General features: G+C 35.8%; 1 protein-coding gene across 1 annotated transcript in view; it reads right to left on the reverse strand.

The window, feature by feature from the left end:
• LOC116760784 (membrane cofactor protein-like) overlaps positions 1-23,018 on the reverse strand; it is a 66,066-nt gene that overhangs the window by 19,244 nt on the left and 23,804 nt on the right. Inside the window, exons 4-10 of the mRNA XM_032646181.1 lie at positions 19,987-20,072; positions 18,934-19,131; positions 13,061-13,243; positions 10,852-10,899; positions 7,112-7,165; positions 6,568-6,603; positions 5,879-6,058 (exon numbers count right to left, since the gene is read on the reverse strand). Coding sequence (XP_032502072.1) covers positions 5,883-6,058; positions 6,568-6,603; positions 7,112-7,165; positions 10,852-10,899; positions 13,061-13,243; positions 18,934-19,131; positions 19,987-20,072 — 781 coding nt within the window. The 3' untranslated portion in view covers positions 5,879-5,882. The remainder of the gene's footprint in view (positions 1-5,878; positions 6,059-6,567; positions 6,604-7,111; positions 7,166-10,851; positions 10,900-13,060; positions 13,244-18,933; positions 19,132-19,986; positions 20,073-23,018) is intronic.

Below are 23,018 nucleotides of genomic sequence, written 5' to 3' on the forward strand. Positions count from 1 at the left end.
ATCCTTCAATTTGTTAATATTATGTATCTCATTGATTAATTTGCGTATATTGAAGAATCCTTGCATTCCTGGGATATACCCCCCACTTGATCATGGTGTATGACCCTTTTAATGTATTGTTGTATTCTGTTTGCTAATATTTTGTTGAGGGTTTTTGCATCTATGTTCATCAGTGATATTGGCCTGTAGTTTTACTTTTTTGTGACATCTTTGTCTGGGTTTGGTATCAGGGTGATGGTGGCCTTATAGAATGAGTTTGGGAGTTTTCCTCCCTCTGCTATATTTTGGGAGAGTTTGAGAACGATAGGTATTAGCTCTTCTCTAAATGTTTGATAGAATTCGCCTGTGAAGCCATCTGGTCCTGGTGTTTTGTTTGTTGGAAGATTTTTAATCACAGTTTCAATTTCAGTGCTTGCAACTGGTGTGTTTATATTTTCTATTTCTTCCTGTTTCAATCTCGGAAGTTGTGCTTTTCTAACAATTTTTTCATTTCTTCCAGGTTGTCCATTTTATTGGCATATAGTTGCTTGTAGTAATCTCTCATGATCCTTTGTATTTCTGCAGTGTCAGTGGGTACTTCTCTTTTTTCATTTCTAATTCTGTTGATTTGAGTCTTCTCCCTTTTTTTCTTGATGGATCTGGCTAATTGTTTATACGTTTTGCTTATCTTCTCAAAGAACCAGCTTTCAGTTTTATTGATCTTTGCTATTGTTTCTTTCATTTCTTTTTCATTTATTTCTGATCGGATATTTATGATTTCTTTCCTTCTGCTAACTTGCAGTTTTTTGTTCTTTTTCTATAATTGCTTTAGATGTAAGGTTAGGTTGTTTGTTTGAAATGTTTCTTGTTTCTTGAGGTAGGATTGTATTGTTATAAGTTTCCCTCTTACAACTGCTTTTGCTGTGTCCTATAGGTTTTGGGTCGTCATGTTTTCATTGTCATTTGTTTCTAGGTATTTTTTGATTTCCTCTTTGATTTCTTCAGTTATCTCTTGGTTATTTATTAGTGCATTGTTTAGCCTCCATTTGTTTGTATTTTTTACAGTTTTTTCCTGAATTTTTTTTTTAAAGAAGATGTTGGGGGTAGGAGTTTATTAATTTATTTATCTATTTTTGCTGTGTTGGGTCTTCATTTCTGTGCGAGGGCTTTCTCTAGTTGTGGCAATTGGGGGCCACTCTTGATCATGGTGCGTGGGCCTCTCACTATTGTGGCCTCTCTTGTTGTGGAGCACAGGCTCCAGACGTGCAGGCTCAGTAGTTGTGGCTCACGGGTCTAGTTGCTCCGCGGCATTTGGGATCTTCCCAGACCAGGGCTCAAACCCGTGTCCCCTGCATTAGCAGGCAGAATCTCAACCACTGCGCCACCAGGGAAGCCCTTTCCTGAAATTGATATCTAGTCTTATAGCATTGTGGTCGGCAAAGATACTTGATACGATTTCATTTTTTTAATATTTACCAAGGCTTGATTTGTGACCCAAGATATGATCTATCCTGGAGAATTTTCCATGAGCACTTGAGAAGAAAGTGTATTCTGTTGTTTTGGGAATGAATGTTCTATAACTATCAATTAAGTGCCTCTTGTTTAATGTGTCCTTTAAAGTTTGTGTTTCCTTATTTATTTTCATATTGGATGATCTGTCCAGTGGTGAAAGTGGGGTGTTACAGTCTCCTACTATTAATGTGTTAGCGTCGATTTCCCTTTTATGGCTCTTAGCATTTGCCTTATGTATTGAGGTGCTCCTATGTTGGATGCATAAGTATTTACAATTGTTATTTCTCCTTCTTGGATTGATCCCTTGCTCATTATGTAGTGTCCTTCTATGCCCCTTTTAATAGCCTTTATTTTAAAGTCTATTTTGTCTGATATGAGAATTTCTACTCCAGCTTTCTTTGATTTCCATTTGCATTGAAAATCTTTTTCCATCCCCTCACTTTCAGTCTGTATGTGTCCCTAGGTCTGAAGTGGGTCTCTTGTAGACAGCATTTATATGGGTCTTGTTTTTGTAACCATTCAGCGAGCCTCTGTCTTTTAGTTGGAGCTTTTGTGTGTGTGTGTGTGTGTGTGTGGTATGCGGGCCTCTCACTGTTGTGGCCTCTCCCATTGTGGAGCACAGGCTTTGGACGCGCAGGCTCAGCAGCCATGGCTCATAGGCCTAGCTGCTCTGCAGTATGTGGGATCTTCCTGGACCGGGGCATGAACCCGTATCCCCTGCATCGGCAGGCAGACTCTCAACCACTGTGCCACCAGCGAAGCCCTTAGTTGGAGCATTTAATCCATTTACATTTAAGGTAATTATCAATATGTATGTTCCTATTACCATTTTCTTAATTTCTATGGGCTTGTTTTTGTAGGTCTTTTCCTTCTCTTGTATTTCCTGCCCAGAGAAGTTCCTTTAGCATTTCTTGTAAAGCTGGTTTGGTGGTGCTGAATTCTCTTAGCTTTTGCTTGTCTGTAAAGGTTTAATTTCTCTGTCAAATCTGAATGAGATCCTTGCCGGGTAGAGTAATCTCGGTTGTAGGTTTTTCCCTTTAATCACTTTAAATATATCCTGCCACCCCCTTCTGGATTGCAGAGTTTCTGCTGAAAGATCAGCTGTTAACCTTATGGGGATTCCCTTGTATGTTATTTGTTGCTTTTCCTTTGCTGCTTTTAATATTTTTTCTTTGTATTTACTTTTTGATAGTTTGATTAATATGTGTCTTGTTATGTTTCTCCTTTGAGTATCCTGTATGGGACTCTCTGTGCTTCCTGGGCTTGATTGACTGTTACCTTACCCACAAGAGGGAAATTTTCAACTATAATCTCTTCAAATATTTTCTCATTCCCTTTCTTTTTCTCTTCTTCTGGGACCACATGATTTAAATGTTAGTGCATTTAATGTTGCCCCAGAGGTCTCTGAGACTGTCCTCAATTCTTTTCATTCTTTTTTCTGCTCTGCAGTAGTTATTTCCACTCTTTTATCTTCCAAGTCACTTATCCGTTCTTCTGCCACAGTTATTCTGCTATTGATTGCTTCTAGAGAATTTTTAAATTCATTTATTGTGTTGTTCATCACTGTTTGTTTGCTATTCAGTTTTTTTAGGTCCTTGTTAAATGTTTCTTGTATTTTATTTCCAAGATTTTGGATCATCTTTACTATCATTACTCTGGATTCTTTTTCAGGTAGACTGCCTATTTCCTCTTCATTTGTATGGTCTGGTGGGTTTCTACTTTGCTCCTTCACCTGCTGCATATTTCCCTGTCTCCTCATTTTGCTTGAGTTGCTGTGTTTGGGGTATCCTTTTCTCAGGCTGCAGGTTTGTAGTTCCCATTGTTTTTGGTGTCTGCCCCCAGTGGGTAAGTTTGGTTCAGTGGGTTGTGTAGGCTTCCTCATGGAGGGGACTGGTGCCTGTGTTTTGGTGGGTGAGCCTGGATCTCTTCTTTCTGGTGGGCAGAACTGCGTCCGGTGGTGTGTTTTGGGGTGTCTGTGAACTTATTATGATCTTAGGCAGCCTCTCTGCTAATGGGTGGGATTGTGTTCTCATCTTGCTAGTTGTTTGGCATAGGGTGTCCAGCACTGGAGCTTGCTGGTCGTTGAGTGGAGCAGGGTCTTCGTCTTGAGACAGAGATCTCAGGGAGAGCTCTCACCGATTGATATTACTTGGGGCTGGGAGGTCTCTGGTGGCCTGATGTCCTGAACTTGGCTCTCCCACCTCAGAAGCTCAGGCCTGACACCCAGCCGGAGCACCCAGACCCTGTCAGCCACATGGCTCAGAAGAAAAGGGAGAAAAAATAGAATGAAAGAAAAAACAATAATAAAATAAAAGAAAAGAAAGTTATTAAAATTAAAAAATTATTAAAAACAATTAAAAAGTAATGAAAGAAAAAAGAGAGCAGCCAAAGCAATAAACAAATCCACCAATGATAACAAGCGCTAAAAACTATACTAAGATAAACATAAAAATCAGAAAGTAGTCAGTTGTATAAAGCAAACCCCAAGTCCACACTTGCTCCCAAAATCCACTGCCTCAATTTTGGGATGATTTGTTGTCTATTCAGGTATTCCACAGATGGAGGGCACATCAAGTTGACTGTGGAGATTTAATCTGCTGCTCCTGAGGCTGCACGGAGAAATTTCCCTTTCTCTTCTTTGTTCACACAGCTCCTGGGGCTCACCTTTGGATTTGGCCCCATCTCTGCATGTAGGTCACCCTCTGGCGTCTGTTCTTTGCCCAGACAGAAGGAGGTTAAAGGAGCGGGTGATTGGGGGCTCTGGCTCACTCAGGCCAGCCGGAGTGATGGGTATGGAATGCAGGGCAAGCCAGTGGCGGCAGAGGCCAGTGTGACGTTGCAACAGCCTGAGGCATGCCGTGTGTTCTTCTGAGGAAATTCTCCCTGGATCACGGGGCACTGGCAGTGGCAGGCTGCACAGGCTATTGGGAGGGGAGGTGTGGATAGTGACCTGTTCTTGCACACAGGATTCCTGGTGGCTGCAGCCGCACCCATAGCATTTCATGCCCGTCTCTGGTGTCTGCAGTGATAGCCGCGGTTCGCACCTGTCTCTGAGGCTTGTTTAGGCGGTTTTCTGAACTTCCTCTCCTCGTGTACCCTGAAACAATGGTCTCTTGACTCTTAGGCAGTTCTAGACTTTTCCCCGGACTCCCTCCTGTTTAGCTGTGGTGCACTAGCCTCCTTCAGGCTGTGTTCACGCAGCCAACCCCAGTCCTCTCCCTGGATTCTGAACTCCAAAGCCTGAGCCTCTGCTCCCAGCCCCCACCCGCCCCAGCAGATGAGCAGACAAGCTTCTCAGGCTGGTGAGTGCTGGTCGGCACTGATCCTCTGTGCGGAAATCTCTCCGCTGTGCCCTCTGCACCCTGTTGCTGCACTTCCTCCGTGGCTCCGAAGCTCCCCACCCCCCCACCGTCTCTGCCAGTGAAGGGGCTTCCTAGTGTGTGGAAAGTTTTCCTCCTTCACAGCTCCCTCCCAGAAGTACAGGTCCCATCCCTATTCTTTTGTCTCTGTTTTTTCTTTTTTCTTTTGCCCTACCCGGGTATGTGGGGAGTTTCTTGCCTTTTGGGGAGTCTGAGGTCTTCTGCCAGCGTTCAGTAGGTGTTCTGTAGGAGTTGTTTCACATGTAGATGTATTTTTGATGTATGTGTGGGGAGGAAGGTGATCTCCATGTCTTAATCCTTTGCCATCTTGAATATCCTCTGTACACTTTCTTTTTATTCTAAGCACCCCACTGATTTTTTTATTTTTACAGATAAAGAGAAAGACAAAACTAATGAGATGCCTTATAAATCCTACCCCTTTCAGTAACTTGAAGTTTAATCCCATCAGTTTTACTGCCACTTAGTAAATTAAGAGATCATAAATGGGAAATCAAATAATGCTGCTTTTAATTCCCCAGTTATATAAATAACAACTTTAAATGAAATCAAATTTTAACTACATAGCTTCTTACAGTGACCTAAGTTGGACAGATAAATGGAGATTTTCATCATAAAAATTGCAGTGAATATAAATGTCAAAGTCTCCAGTGAACCATTTAAAATTTCATCTTGGCCACCAGTCCAATCTAGGAAGTAGGGTACACCTAGGGTAGGGAAAATCCTCTAACAGTCCATGATTTGCTGAAGAACTTAAACCTCAAATCCCACAGAAACTTTTCCTACAGTCATAATAGCTGATGAAATTCTGCACAAATTTCTCTGGTTGCAGTGATATTAAAAGCAGCTAAAAACATTTTTAGTAATGAAATGCAATTCAGACAGCACACTCATGCAGGCACATTTTAGGAAAACACAGCATGCAATATAGAGGACAAAAAAAAACTGCACAAAAGTATGTCAAAAGTACAAAGTTTAGAATAAGTTAGAGGAAACATGCTTTGATTTACCCTTTCATCTTCTTCTCTTCTCCTTCTCCTTCTTCTTGTTTTCCTTTTTCTCCTTTTCCTTCTCTTTCTTCTCCTTCTTTTTCATATCCTTTTCTTCCTTCTTTTTCATAGCCTTCTCCTCTTTCCTTTCACTGTGAAGACATCTGTATAAGCAGGTACAAACTACTAAAACAGCAACAACTACAAGAAAACAGGAAACAAATGACATGTGACTCTGAAAATTAATCACCAAGATTCCAAACCAAGCAGAAGAAATAAACATTGGTTACATTTCTGTGGTTAGAAAATGTTATTTTCTATACATATACATTTATATTCCATCTCAACCCTTCAGTATCTAAATCCAATCCCCTGGAATCACATAAACAGTCCACAAAAAGTCAGAGTCTTTGCTTAATTTAGAAAATTACCCAAAGCATATTTGGGAAATAGACTCATATGACTAATAATTTTGAAAAAAACGTGCCTCATTTAGGGTTTGTTACTAAGTGGACATGTAGAATATAAAAGAGTATACAATCACCAACACAAGGTAGCTTATCACAGAAAAGGTCAGGTTTTTTTAGACTGTTCTACTCAATTTCAACCTATAAAAACTAGAGCAACTGAAAAGTCATTGAAAAAATAATGTGCATCTCATCTTCATATTACATTTTCATTTAAGTGGTATCGAAGTTTGAGATACTTACTTGCAGTAAGAATAATCAGAGCAATGATTCCTGTATCTGAGAAACAATGAAAACAGTTTTGAAGATATTAAGCATCTATGGGTCCTAGATAGCAGCTGTATTTTAATTTTGATCAGATCATCTAAAAACTACAGCAAAAATGTTTATCAATCTAGTTTTAGCATGTCTGCTACTGCATCCAAGTCATTTTGATCACAGAACCCTTTTAAACAGATTCCAGGTACAGGATCCACCTTGTGAAACTCTTAACAGGAGTCTCATTTTTCATTGTTTTGTGCTTTAGCTACCACACCAGGTTATTTTGTATAGGTTACTAGTACTGTTAGAATTTACTAGATTAGAGAAAATTATCTACATGTGTCTATATATACTACCACTTACATTTGTTATGGTACCTGCACTAATAAAATAACTATAAATGTCAACTACTACTAATTATTTGTGACACATTGTTTCTTCCCTACCTACAAATGATTGGAACATGATATTTCCATGTAGAACTCTAAGGCCTCATAGTACAGGGTTATTAATAACAAAATAATACCTAATTCCTCAAAGGCATCAAGTGATAGTATTTCATCACTGGGATTGGGATATCCTAGGAAAAAAATGGAAATAGGTAAAATGAAAGACTAAATAAATCTTAAAGATCTATAAATTCATTGGTTTTGGTCTTGTGCCTTTTTATAATTCATAATTATAATTTTCCTTATAAATTATATTAATGTTTCTTAAAAGTTGCATCATAAAATATTATAAATTTATATCCAATGCCATGAACATTCTTCTTCCTGTCCACTGATATTCCTTGCAACTAATTCTGTGGTATAGCAAGCAAACTTATCATTAGTGTATTCCAAAAAATTAGGCTTGAATTCAATATGACTCTACTTAAAAGATAGAGGAGGGCTTAAAAATGATTTAGAAGTTGCTCTGGAGTAGAAAGACTCTTCAGTATTATACAGGCCATTTATAAAATACTCATGGCTAACATCATACTCAATGTTGAAATACTAAAACTTTTTTCCCTTAATATCAGGAGCAACACAGAATTCCTGCATTTGCCACTTCAATTCAATGTAACATTGGAAGTTTGGGTCAGAATCATTACTAAAAAAGAAGTTAAAAATATCCAGATGGGAAAGAAGAAATAAGATGATCTCTCTTTATAGATGACATGATTTTTTATATAGAAAGCTCTATAAAGATCACACATGTACACACAAACACATACACATTAGTTAGAACTAATACATAAATTCAGCAAAGTTGAAGGATACAAAATGAACACACAAAAATCAGTTGTGTTTCTATACACTAACAATGAACAATCCAAAAATGAAATTAAGCAAACAATTCCATTTACAATAGCATTAAAAAGAATAAAATACTTAAATAAACTTAACCAAGGAGATGAAAGACTTGTACATTGAAAACTAGAAAAATTGCTGAAAGAAAGTGAAGAAGACATAAATAAACAGAAAGACATCCTGTGGTCATGGACAGGAAGACTTAATATTGTTAAGATGTTAATACTACACAAAACAATTTACAGATTAAATGCACTCTATCACCATCTTGAAAATGCATTTTGCAGAAAAAGAAAAATACAACCTATAATTTATATGGAATCTCAAGGGACTAGCAACAGCCAAGACAATCTTGAAAAAGAAGAGCAATGTTGAAAGGGCTCATACTTCCTGATTTCAAAACTTACTAAAAAGCTACAATAATAAAACAGAATGGTACTGGCATAGAGACAGACATACAGACCAATGGTATAGAATATAGGGCCCAGAAATAAACCCTTGCTTATATGGTCAAATGATTGTTCACAAGGGTGCTAAGAGCATTCAATGGGGAAAGGGCAGTCTTTTCAACAAATGATTTTTGGAAAACTGGATATCCATATGCAAAGAATGAAATTTGACACTTATCTTACACCATATACAAAAATTAATTCAAAATGAATCAAAAACAAAAGACTTAAAACTATAAAACTCTTAGAAGAAAACATAGAAGACAAATTTTATGATGTTGAACTGGCAATGACTTTTTAGATGTGACACCAAAAGCATAGGCAACAAAAGAAAAAATAGATATATTGGACTACATCAAAATTAAAAACTTTTGTGCATCAAAGGACACTATCAACAGAGTGAAAACCAACTCACAGAATGGGCAGAAACATCTGTAAATCATACATCTGATAAGGGATTGATATCTGAAATATATTACGAATTCCTAAAACTCAGTAACAACAACAAAAAGCCATTTTACAAATGGGCAAGGGACTTGAATAGACATTTCTCCAAAGAAGATATGCAAATGGTCAAGAAGCACATGAAAAGCTGCTCACTATATCACTAATCGTTAAGGGAATAAAAGCCACAATGAGATACTACTTCACACCTATTAACTAACATAGATTATGATGGTTATTATATAAAAAACAGAAATTAACATGTGTTGGCAAAGATTTTGAGAAATTAGAAACTTTGTACATCACTTGTGGGAATGAAAATGGTACAGCCACTTAAAAACTTTTTAAAAATGGAAGACAGTATGGATGTTCCTCCAAATATTAAACAAGAATTAATATATAACACAACAATTCCACTCCAAGGTATATACCCCCAAAAATTTTCAAAAGAGGGACTCAAACAGATACTTGAATGCCAATATTCTGAAAAGCATTGTTTAGAATGTCAAAAGGTGAAAACAACCCAGTATCTATCGACAGATGAATGAATAAATAAAATGTGATATATACAAACACTGGAATATTTTCAGCCATAAAAAGCAACAAAGTTCTGATACAAGGTGGATGAACTTTGAAGACATTATGCTAAGTGGACTAACCCAGACACAAAGGGACACATGTAAAGTACCACTTAAATGAGTTATCTAGGTAAGTTAAATTCAGAGACAGAAAGTAGAAAGGTTATTAAATATGGGAGGAGGGAGAAAGGAGCATTACCGCTTAATGGGTATAAAGTTTTAGTTTGAGATGATGAAAAAGTTCTAGAGATAGATAGTAGTGATGGTTGCACAACAATGTGAATGTATATAATGCTACTGAATTGGATGAAATGATAAGAAAAATTAAATAAATGTTGATCTGGAAAAATTACAGTAAGCGTTCTGCCAGACATTAAAACATATTATAGTACTAGAATGAAAAACAACAACAACTGGGTGTTGGCACAGATATGGACAGAGTTCAAGGGAACAGACAGAAGACTAAAACACCTATGGATTTAATGTATGATAAAAAGCGGCACCTCAAAACACTTGGAGAGAAGACAAGTTATTCAACAAATGGTGCTACTTTGCCATTGGATGGGGGTGGGTGGAGTGAAGAGGTACCCAATCTCATTCCACATACCATAACGAATTTCAGATGTACCAAAGATTTAAATCCAAAGAATGCAATTAGGATGCATGGTTGAAATGTTTATATAATTTCAGCTTGAGGAAGTCCTAAAACTTTTATAAGAAAGACACAACACTCATAGCCATTAGGGAAAAGATCGATATATCCAGCTATCTATTAATGTAAAAGTTTTGCACATATAAATGACCACCAATAGGAGAATAGTTAAATAAAATATGATGGCATATATTAAAGTCATCATATAAAAGGATGAGAATAAATCAAAATACAATCCCAATATAAGACATTAAGTGGAAAAATGCTAGTTTCAAAAAAATATGAACAGTATGATGCCATTTTTGTTTAAGAAAATAAACACCAAATTAAATGTATAGCTACATATATAAGGATTTTGATGTACAGAAATAGATACAAAGACACCCTAACAGTGATTAACTAAGGTAATAGGCTAGGAAGGGAGAACTAATCTTTTACTCTGTATACTTCTGTAATGTTTGAAAATTTACCAAAATATATTCATGTATAAAAATATACTCAGGTAACAAAAAGTTATAAAAAGCAACCCATATCTAATAGTACAGTATAAAATCCTAAAAGAAAACTGACTAGTGAAAATAAAGCAAAAAAATAAAATAAAATAAAAAAACAACCCTAGGAAAAAAGTTCACATTAAAAGGGCTTTAATTTATAGTAAGTTCAAATCAACAACAAAAAAAAGTTTTAGAAACCTAATAGAAAAATGAACAAAGAACATGAATAAATAAATGTAGACAGAAAAAGTTAAGCCTCACTGATAATTAAAGAAATGCAAATTAAAATAAGACATGATTTTACACCCATCACTTTATAAATTTCTTAACTATAAGTAGGATAAAGAGTTACTGAACCTGGATATTTTGCAAGTGGAGTCTTGGTTGGATGAGTGGGCTTGTAACCTGGAAAAATAAAGTTGACTCAATTCACCATCCTTGTCAATACAAAATTATGAATTTAATTTTGGTCTTTAATTTTTTTTTAAGACTATTTCTCAAAATAAATAATACACATACACTCAGAACTTTGCAATTCTGCTCCTGGGTTTAACCTAAATATATATTTGTACAAGTGCATAAGGATGTGTATATAAAATGTTCACTACAACTTTGTATTTTATAATGAAAATCCTAGTAGTTAACTAATTATAAATCATAAAATTTATGTATTCTTTTAAAAGATCCAAGTAGTATATTCCATAATTTTTTTCTTTTTCACTAAGGATTTCTTGGACATTTTTTCATATTAGCACATTTAGATCTGACTTAACACCATTATACGTTGCTACTGATCCTTTTGGCATAGTCTTTCTCTAACTGATGATAAAAAATGATTGACAATCCCATAAGGAGAGCTGACTTTTTATTTTAAAAAAAAGATCGCTGTAGCTTCTTCTCTTCATAGGCTTTTTCTCACAAACAATTCACTTCTTCAAACACTAAACTGTATCAGTGTTTTATAAGTCCTTATGAAATGTTTATGGTCAACTTTCAAAAGAGCATATCAACAAATATAGTATACCACAGTGTATAGGCCCACTAGGACATGGATAGGTCAATGAATATAAATTTCGTATGCAATCTTTATATATCATCCACCGAAAAAACATCTCTTTTCCCACAAAACTTCACAGCACTCACCAAGGTACTGAAGGAGGTTACTGGGTACCAGGTTTACAGGAATTATATAAGGTGTTCTAATTACCATGTTAACATGAATAATCCCCCTCAATCCTTCAAAATATCAGGGCAATAGGAAACAAACAAATTAGATGCCAGTAATTGACATTAGTTTGAGTCATTAGACAACAGGAAACTAGAACCCATAGACATGATGTTACTTGAGTGAGCAGAGCCACACTAGGACCCTGAATGCAGTCTGCCCAGGTTAATGCTCTTCCCTCTCTTCCTCTTGTCTCTTGCTTCTGCTGCAACTAAAAGGAAGAAGCCAGAGAAAGCAGCCCTGAAATCAGGAATATAATTCCTTCTACCATATCAAAATAGTCTCTCAAGTCTTAAGCAGAGCAGCTAATTAGTAGTCCCTGCCAGAAATCCTCCATTTCATTTCAATAAGTAAGGACTTCTGCCTTTCTGTTGTTATGAAATTTACTTTCTGTTGCCTAATAAAAATGCCCAGTAAAGATACAAATGATATTTGTATGAGGTGAGGAGTGGGAGAAATACTGGTCTTATTCTGGTGACAACAGAAATTTCCCAGTATAAAAAGAACAAAACTGGTTGCAGTCTGGAAAATGAAACATAGTCCTGGACCTGGAAGATACCCTGTAAAGGTGATGCTGTAAGTCATACAAGCTATCTAAGAGCTTTCTAGATGCCAGACACTGTGCTAAGTGCTTTAAATGGATCCCATTTTGACTTTGTTATCACCCAGTGAGGAAGGCATTAAATCATTTTACATGTAAGTAAATATATTTAAAGTTTACGTAACTTGTCCAAGTTCACACATCTGTTGATATCTGTGGACTATGGCAAATACTTTTAGAATCACTAAGCATAACAACTAAAATGGCTGTAAATATATTCTTCCTCTTTTCATTACTAAAAATGATGAATGAGTGTAAATCACATGAATTTAAAGGATTTTTTTGTAAAATATAAGCAGGAAGTTACTTAATCTGAATGGCTCAAAATTGGGAGTTTTGTATTGAGAGGAATCAGCACTGAAGAACAAACCACATGGGATTACTACTTTCATATCATTTATATGAATTATGCCTCTCATTCTTGACTTATATAGGTAAAAATTTCCATGCTTCGATTTACTCTGAAAAATCATTCCCATCTATTTTTATACATAAAAAAACCAAACAAGAGACATTAATATACCTGTGTTCTTTGCTAACAGAATGTGCTAAGACTCTATAAAAACATACAAAATCACAACAGCAGAATTCTATTTAAGTTCTGTCATACATCTCTCATGGAAATGGATACAAGACAGAGTTAAATACAAAGATTTATTTTTTCAATTATTCTTGTCAATGTCAAAGAAATAAAAACTAAAATACAAAATTTTAAAAAAGGAAAGAGACAACATTTGTACCTTTAATACACTTTGGCATCTCAGGCTCCCAAGTATTATTACCACCACAGAACACTAGGTTGCTGCCATTAAGGTAAAAACCCTGGAGGCATTCAAATATCACCACTGCTTGGTAGGAAAATTTTTCTCTACTTCCTGATACAATTATTCCATGTTCGAGTACTGGACGTTCACATTTGACCACTGAAAAATTGGAGAAATTCCAGAATTAATAAAAAGCTGCTTTCACACAGGACCAGAAAAACTAGCACAAAGTACTAATTTCCAGTGGGAAGAAAAAGCCGAGGAATGAAAGGCAAGATGTTAATTGAAAACAAAAAGACTTTATTTGTGCATCTGAATTTCAGGCAAATGGATTTAGAGAAACTTAATAACGTTTTTCCACCTAGAAGAGACTGTCATTATACTTTATTGGCTTTCCTACATTTTTTTCCATTAATGACAAGTCTTGAGAAAGTGTGACTACCAGGTACAAATTCAGGGCAAGTTCAAAACTTTTGATACTCTTTAGCTCTAGGATTTTTTCTAAGGTCATGCTGACACTAATTACAGTACCCTGCTCTTTTAGAAAGGTAGCAAAGACTTTTTTGAGAAGGTAATATTTGAGTTCGATTTTAAAAGTTGAAAAGAAGCTAGCCAGGCAAAATGCTCAGCCCTCACACCAGTGTACTCTGGTGTTTCCCATTCTACTCTACTTCTCCAAAGTAAAATACAGGTCGTGACCCTCTAGATTGACTTCAATATCTATAAATGTGTTTTGCAGAATTCGGAAAAAAAAAAAACTGAAAAACACTGGGCTGAGCAGAGAGTTCAAGAGGATATCTTATGAGATTAAATCTGAGAGCAATAGATGAGGACCAGATAATATACAGCCTTTTAAACCAGAATAGTGTTCTTCCTCCTTTCCTGTGGATCTGAATTTCCATCAAGTATCACATCATTTCTGTTCAGCCAGGAGAACTTCTTTATCAATTCTTGTGTTCAGGTTGGCTGATGACAAATTCCCCAAACTTTTGTTTATCTGAAACAGTTTTTTATTTATTTCACCTTCAGTTTTGGAAGATTTCTCCTTGACAGTGAATTCTAGGTTAAGTGTTTTATTTTTCTTTCAGCACATTAGCAGAGATTATTGTCTTCTCATCTCCACAGTTCCTTAAGAGACCTCAGCTGTCATTCTTAATGTGGGTAATGGGGGGATGGGGGTGGGTGGGTGTGTCCTCAACATAATACCTTTTTTCCCTGGCTCCCTTTTCTTTTATTTTTTGTTTTCAGTAGTTTTAACATGATGTATTTAGTTTGGTGGAGGTTTCTTGGTAAAATTAAAGTTTTTACTTATCCTGCTAGGGTCACTGAATTTCTTGTACCTGTAGGGTTATTGTTTTGGATCAAATTTGAAATATTTTGGCCTGTGTTTATTCAAATAATTTTCTGTGTTCCTCTCTCTCCTCTCTGAAACTTCAATTACATGTACATTTGACTGCTTGCATTGCCACATTTTTTAATTTTAATTTCAGCCATTCTAATAGTTGGTTAGTGGTATTTCATTGTGATTTTAAATTACATTCCTGTAATTACTAATGATACTGAGCAACTTTTCATGTACTTTTTGCCATCTACATATCACATTTGGTGAAATATGTCTATTACTAATTTTTGCTCATTTAAAAAAATTGTTTCCTTATTATTGTGTTTTGAGGGTTCTTCCTATATCATAGATACAAGTAAATTATTAGATACGTACTTTGAAAATATTTTCTCCCCATCTATTGCTTTTTGTTGTTGTTCTCTTAATAATATCTTCTGCAGTCCAGAAATTTTGAGTTTGGAGTATCCAATTTATTATTTTTTTCTTTAAAGCATCATGCTTTATGGGTTGTATTAGAGAAATCTTTGGCTAGGTCACAAATATTTTCCGTGTTTTCTTGTAAAAGTGTTGTAGTTGTAGGTTTCATATGTATGTCTATGCTTCATTTTGAATAAATGTTTCCATATGGTGCTAACATGGGCTGAGGTTCTTTTTTTTAGTATATGGGTGTTCAATTGTGCTGGTAGCATTTGTTGAAAAAATTGTTCCCCACTGAATTGTCTGTATACCTGTGAAAATCAACTGGACATATTTACAAGGGTCTAATCCTGGACTCACTATTTTGTTTATTGCTCTATATATCTATCCTTTCACCACTACCAAACTGTCTTGCTTATATGCCTTATAGTGTGCTTTATACTAAGTCTTGACATCAGGTAGAGTACATCCTCCAATTCATTTTCAAAAACTGTTTAACTATTCTAGCTCTTTTGTCTTTCCATATAAATTTCAGAATCAGTTTGTCAATTTATACAAAAAGTTTTACTGGGGTTTCTATTGGTATTATGTTGAATTTATAGATCAATTATAATGAATTTACACCTTTATTATTTTGAGTCTTCCATTTCATGGCCAATGTATATCCCTTTATTTATTAAGGTCTTTAATTTCCTTTATTAGTGTTTAGTGGTTTATACCATCTAAATCTTTCATATATGTTAGATTTATATGCAAGTATTTTGTGTTTTGGATTTGCAAATAGTTGTTGTAAATAAAACTTTCAGTAATGATTTATTGCTAGTATGTAGACATACGATTGATTTCTGTATGTTGATCTTATATTTTGCAACCTTGCTAAAACATCAGTCTTTGGAATTTTCTACATAGACAATCATGTTATAAATTAATACAGACTATTTTATTTCTTTCATTCCAATGTATGTATGCTTATTTCTTTCTCTTGCCTTATTGCAGTGAGTGGGACCTCCAGTGCAATGTTGAATAGAGTGATGAACGTAGACATACTTCCTTTCTTCCTACCTTGGGGGGAAAGAAAGTAGGTTTTTACTATTAAGCATAATGTTAGTTGTGCGATTTTTGTATGTGCCTTTTATCAGGTTGATATAGTTAGTTCCATTCTGTTCCTAGTTTGCTAAGTTTTACCATAAAAAGACGATGAATTCTGTCAATTGCTTTTTTGTGCATCTATTAAGATGATCATATATTTTTTCATTATAGTCTTTTGACATGGTAAATAACACTGATTAATTTTAAAATCTGAACCAATCTTGCATTTATGGAATAAATCTTACTTGGCTATGATGTATTCTTATTTTTATATATAGCAGGATTTTTTCTTCTTCTTCTTTTTTTAATTGGAGTAAAACTGCTTTACAATGTTGTGTTAGTTTCTGCAGTACAATGAAAAGGAACGAAATTGGGTCATTTGTAGAGATGTGGATGGACCTAGAGTCTGTTATACAGAGTGAAGTGAGCCAGAAAGAGAAAAACAAATATCGTATATTTGTTTTTGGAATATGTGGAATCTAGAAAAATGGTACAGATGAACCTATTTGTAGGGCAGGAATAGAGACGTAGACGTATAGCAGGATTTGATTTGTTGATATTTTGTTGGAAAGTTCTATATTCAATAAGGATATTGTTTACAATTTTCTTTCAATGTTTTTGTCTGGTTTTAGTAACAAGTAATGTCCCCATGAAGTGAGTTGAGAAGCATTTCCTCCTCTTATATTTCTTGAACAGTTTGTGTAGAGGTGCTATTATTTATTCCTGCAATGTGTGGTAGAATTAATTCCCCAAGGAGGCCATCTGGGCCTCAGTTCTCACTGTGGGAAGGTTTTTAACTACAAATTATATTTCCTTAATAGGTATAAGACTATTTAGGTTACCTATATATTCGTGTGAATATATTTCGGTATTTTTTTGTCTTTCAAGGAAATTGTCAATTTTATTTCAGTTGTCAAATTTATAGGCATAAAGATGTAATATTACAATTATCATCATTGTAATATTTTTTAATATCCATTTAAATGTTTGAAGAATAGTGTTGTCCTCTTTTTCATTCTTTAAAAAAAAATTATTTAATTTATTTATTTTGCGGTACGCGGGCCTCTCGCTGTTGTGGAGCACAGGCTCCTGATGCGCAGGCCCAGCAGCCATGGCTCGCAGGCCCAGCGGCCATGACTCACGGTCCCAGCCACTCCGCTGCATGTGGGATCCTCCCGGACCGGGGCACGAACCCGTGTCCCCTGCGTCGGCAGGCGGACTCTCAACCACTGCGCCACCAGGGAAGCCCCGAAAAATTAATTTTTTAATACAACTTTTTTTTTTTTAAAGGAGATGTTGGGGGTAGGAGTTTATTAATTAATTTATTTATTTTTGCTGTGTTGGGTCTTCGTTTCTGTGCAAGGGCTTTCTCTAGTTGTGGCAAGCGGGGGCCACTCTTCATTGCGGTGTGCGGAGGCCTCTCACTATCGCGGCCTCTCTTGTTGCGGAGCACAGTCTCCAGATGTGCAGGCTCAGTAGTTGTGGCTCACGGGCCTAGTTGCTCCGCGGCATGCGGGATCCTCCCAGACCAGGGCTCGAACCCGTGTCCCCTGCATTAGCAGGAAGATTCTCAACCACTGCGCCACCAGAGAAGCCCCTAATACAACATTTAAAGGTTACATTCTATTTACAGTTATTACAAAATATTGGCTATATTCCTCATGTTGTGCAATACATCCTTGTAGCCTATCTTATACCCAGTAGTTTGTACCTTCCACGCCTACATCCCCATATTGCCCCTCCTCACTGGTGACCACTAGTTTGCTCTCTATATCTGTGAGTCTGCTTCTTTTTTGTTATATTTACTACTTTGTTGTATTTTTTAGATTCCACATATAAATGATATCATACAGTATTTGTCTTTCTCTGTCTGACTTATTAAATATCTTTTTCTTTCTTGTCAGCCTAGTTATAGCTTTATCTATTTTATTGATCTTCCCCAAGAACCAGGAGTTTGTTTCATTGGTTTTCTCTATTATTTTCTCTTCACAATTTCATTGATTTCTCTCTATCTTTATGATCATCTTATGTCTCCTTATTTTGAGTTTGCTCTTCTTTTTTTAGTTTATTAAGGTGGAAGCTTAGATTGTTGATTTGAGACTTTTATTTTTTTCTAACACAAGTATTCCATGCTATAAATTTCCCTTTAAGCAATGCTTTTGTTGTTATCACACAAATTTTGATATTTTGATGTATTGTGTTTTTCATTTTTACTCAATTCAAAACACTGTCTAACTTCCCTTGTTACTTCATCTTTGACTCATGGGTTAGTAAGGAGTGCCTTTCATAATTTTCAAGTATTTGCGAATTTTCTAGATTAGCCCTGTTTTAATTTCTATGTTTATTCCATTGTGAACAGATAATGCACTTAATGATTTCAATTCTCTGGAATGTGCTAAAAATAATCTTATTGCCTAGAATATGAGCTACCTTAGAGAATGTCCCATGTGCACTTGAGAAGAGTAAATATTATCCTGTTATTCAGTGGTTTTCTTCCAAGAATCAAATCCCCTCTAGCATCTCCTTGCTTTATGTCACTCTCTAGTGCCTTAAATATTGTTTTAAAAATATATTTTGTTCAGAGTTTATCATTCTTATCAATGAGAAGCTTAGCTTTTAAAAATTTCTCTACCATTATTTGTAGCCAGAACTCTCAGACATCTTGCAATATAAGAAAAAACTTTATTTTTGAGGCAGGATGTGTTGAGTTTTTCAGTTCTTTCAAGCAAAAAAATCCTAATACACACACACACACACACACACACACACACACACAATTAGTTCACAATGTGTAAATTGTCATGTCAAGAACATCTGGGGTGAGGGGTGGGAAACCTCACAACTAGAACTATTTTCTGTTCGATTTGGCCTAAATTAAGTTAGAAGTCAATTTAACCGGAGAAAGAAACATATATGACTGTTTCACTTATAGGTAAAACTATTTACGAAGTGTTCCACAGTATTTACAAATGACGAAGGAAACAAATGGAAACATTATTACCTTTACACAGAGGAGCAGCACTACTCCATTTGCCAGGTCCAGAACAAATAAGCTGCCTCTCTCCAACAAGCGAATATTCATCTGATCCATTTGAAGGATTACAACTATAAGTTACTAATTCATTATATTCAAATATATTCCTGTAGCTATTGGTGTGTTTTCCATGTTTTATTTCTGGAGGTCGTCCACAAAAAATCTCTTAAAAAGGGGTAAAAAGAGAAAATAAAGGTAAAGGGAAGGTGAAAGAGTAAGACAGCATCAGAAAAGTCCTATGAACTACCTTCAATAAGTTCTTTAACATATGATTTCTAGAAGTTAGTTGTGAATCCTTTATCCGTTTAGAGGAGAGTTTCCATGAGAAAATGTGTTATCCCAAATTCAAATCATGTAGAAATAAACTTTTAAGAACCAAACTCATTTTCTTAAATACCTATATAAAGTACCTATATGAAATACCTATATTTATCTATAAGGATATGCTAAGTTTTGTTCTAATCATCATAAGAGATGGAAATTTAATGAGAAAATATGCTTGTGATTAAAAATAAAATTCACTGCTAGCTAAGAAATGCATATTTGTAATTTTAAAACATATCCATTCACTACATCCATGGTTCACACTAATACCAAGATATGGTCTTATTTCACTGTCATCCTTGTAAGTTTATGGTAAAATTTTCCAGAATCTACAAATTGGGTGATTTTGCCACAGACTGAGTCCAGATGTCTTCCTTTAAGCCAGATATTGAAGAGATTTTCAAAAATGTAAAACAATGCCACTATTCCCACTGTTGGTTTTGGAAATTTTTAATTTTTTCATAAAAATATGTTGTATATATTAACATGTATTGACTTTACTGTTCCTAAAAATGATTTAATAATTAACTATTTTAAAAACTTTTGTTTTAATTCCAATATAATGAATACCAATAGACATAACCCACATAAAGAAAAGCTCTTTGGAATTGTTGTTGATTTAACAGCATAAACAGGTCCTGAAGCCAAAAAGTTTGAAAATTCCTAATCTAAATTCTAAAGTGAGAATTTACTTACTTTCACAATGTGGTATCTTATCACTCCAATGCACATTCTGTCCAATAAGGTTACAAGTTAGAATGTTTTTTCCTCTTAAGTAATAACTAAATGAAAAAAGAAAAGGTTACTGTTTCTTTAACAGCACATAATACTGAAAATTTTTATATGGTTGTTTTTCTGTACTACAGTAGTTTGAGGGAGAAGTTTCTTAAATGATATGATATAATGAAAGTGCTAACCAAATCTGCAATTTTAATCAAATAGAGCTTCTGCATGTGGACACACACTGTCCAACAGCAAAATGTCGAAATTACTATCACGCCTGTCAGCGTGGCCTCTTCACCATCTCTGGCAAATGCACCACACATTCACTTCTATGCTTTTGCTCACACCATTCTGCTCAGCAAGGACTGAGCAGAGAGATCAGGCCCTAGAGCTTGCCTGCCTGGATTCGAGTCCCAGCTCCATGAATGACTTGTTATTTAAGCTTTGGAAAGTCTCTTACTGTTCCTCTTGCTCAATTTCCTCATCTATGTAAAAGAGATAATAGTACATACATCATGGGGTTGTTCTGAGAATAAGTTAGCATCTGACACATAGTGAGTGCTAGGTAAGTTTTAGTTCTTTTTAATACTCTTTAGATCAGAATATCTTTCCAGGAATAGCTTGGGAATATTACTTAATGAAATCTTCTCTGATGATTTAAATTCACAATACTCTCTTCTTCTGGATTCTCATTGTAATGATCATAAATAATGGCATGTATTTGGCACTTCTTATTTACTATTTGATTTAATATATTATGTTAGTATATATTGTGTTTCTAACCAGGCTACAACTTTTTTTTGAGAAGAGTCTATGCTTTAAGTTTTTGGTACCTCTCAAAGTACCTAATAGGCTCTCTATATCTATGACAGGATGTTATAATATTTTTACTTGATCAGTTTAAAAATAATCAGTGAAACTGCTTGTACAAGGTTCCAGTTGACTTTTCCATTAAGCGGTACTCATTTTCTGTATATTAGTGTTTTAGGAGAGGATTTTGGGAAGGTGGTAGAGTTGGAAGCTCTAGGAATCTGTCACCATAACTAGACAAAAACTGCAATGGCAGAATCTGTCTGATGTCACTGTTTTGGAACTCTGGAGTCTGTTGAAGGCTTGCAAGTTCTAGAGGAAAACTCAGACAGGTAAATTGCATTAATTTCAGTCCGTTTCAGCTCTTAGGAAAACAGCAGCAACTTATCCCTACCCTCAGCAGTGGGGCAGGCAACTGTGCGTGTGCTCCTGAAGCAGCTTACACACAGGTTACAGGAGGTACAATAGCCAAAAAGACTGTCTTCCAAGTACCAAGGATCTGTACTCTGATTGCTGACTGCTATTTCTGATCACAGAAAGTGGTGGCAGCCATTGTTGTCACACCTCGCCGACTCTTGCAAGCCCTTTCCTTGTTGGCTGAAGTGACTTACATGGGATTTAAAGATCCAACAACATTTGCTTCCACCTTCATTTTTCATGTTTCCACTCCCAGAAGCCAGGCACTAAAGACTAGGACATTCAAAACCAACTGCATATGTGGGGAAATTTAGAAAGTGAGTGTGCATGTTCAGGGAAAAAACACAGAAACAGCCTGAGAAGGCCTTCAGTTTACATCTCAGGTGATCCCTGCCACAGAAACATGATACAAAAATCAATAAACAAAAACAATAACAAAAACTGCAATGTCTAGGGAAAGGGGAGAATCTGATTTCCAGGGTTACCACATTATTAGATTCCAATGTCCAATATTCCACAAAAATTCACCAGACATACAAAGAAACAGGAAAGTGTGGTCCATTCAGAATAAAAAAACAAATGAACAAATGAAACTGTTCCTGAAAAATATCTGATGATAGATATATTAGATAAAGACATCAAAATATCTTAAAGATGCTCAAAGAACTAAAGGAAGACTTGGAGAAAGTCAAGAAAATGATGTGTGAACAAAATGGAAGTATCATAAGGAGCTAGAAAACCTAAAAAGGAACCAAAAAGAAATTATGGAGCTTAAAAGTACAATACCTGGTATTAAAAATTCAATAGAGGGATTAAAGGCAAATTTGAGCTGCAGAAGGATCAGTGAACATGAATATAGAATGGTGGAAGTTACTGAGTCTGAGGAACAGAAAGGAAAAAGAGTGAAGAAAAGGGAGCAGAGCCTAAAGGACCTGTGTGATATCATCAAGTGGATCAACCTACACAGTGTGGGAGTCTCAGAGGGAGAAGAGAGATAGAAAGGGGCAGAGAGAATATTTAAAAAAATAATGGTGAGCAGCTTTGCAAATTTGATGAAAGACACAAATATAAACATCCAAGAAGCTCAACAACCCCCAGGTAAAATGAACTTAAAGACATCAACACTAAGTCACATAATAACCAAACTTTCAAAAGACAAAGACAGAGTGGCTAAGATGGCAGAGTAGAAGGACCCTAAGCTCACCTCTTCTCACAAGAACACCAAAATCACAGCAATCTATAGAGCAATCATCATTGAAAAAGACTGAAACCTACTAGAAAAGATCCCCTACAGCTAAAGACATAAAGATGGAACCACAAGGAGACTGGTAGAAGGGGAAGCCTTGCAATATAATTAAATCCCATACCCCACAGTGGGCACCCCACAAACTGGAGAATAATTATATTACAGAGATTCTCCCACAGGAGTGAGTTCTGAGCCCCACGTGAGGCCCCACAGCCCAGGGGTCCAGCACTGGGAAGAGGAGCTCCCAGAGCATTTGGCTTTGAAGGCCAGTGGGGCTTGATTGCAGGAGCTCCACAGGATTGGGGAAAATAGAGATTTCACTCTTAAAGGGTGCACAAAAAAGTCTCAAACACACCAAAGGACCAAAGGTAAAAGCAGTAACTTCATAGGAGCCTGGGCCAGAGCTACCTACTCATCTTGGAGGGTCTCCTAGGGAAGTGGAGGCAGCTGTGGCTCACTCTGGGGATATAGACATTGCGGCAGATATAACAGGGGATTCATTTGTGTGAGTTCTCCCAGAGGCTGATATTTT

Source organism: Phocoena sinus, chromosome 1 (assembly GCF_008692025.1).
Source record: "Phocoena sinus isolate mPhoSin1 chromosome 1, mPhoSin1.pri, whole genome shotgun sequence".
Lineage (NCBI taxonomy): Eukaryota > Metazoa > Chordata > Mammalia > Artiodactyla > Phocoenidae > Phocoena > Phocoena sinus.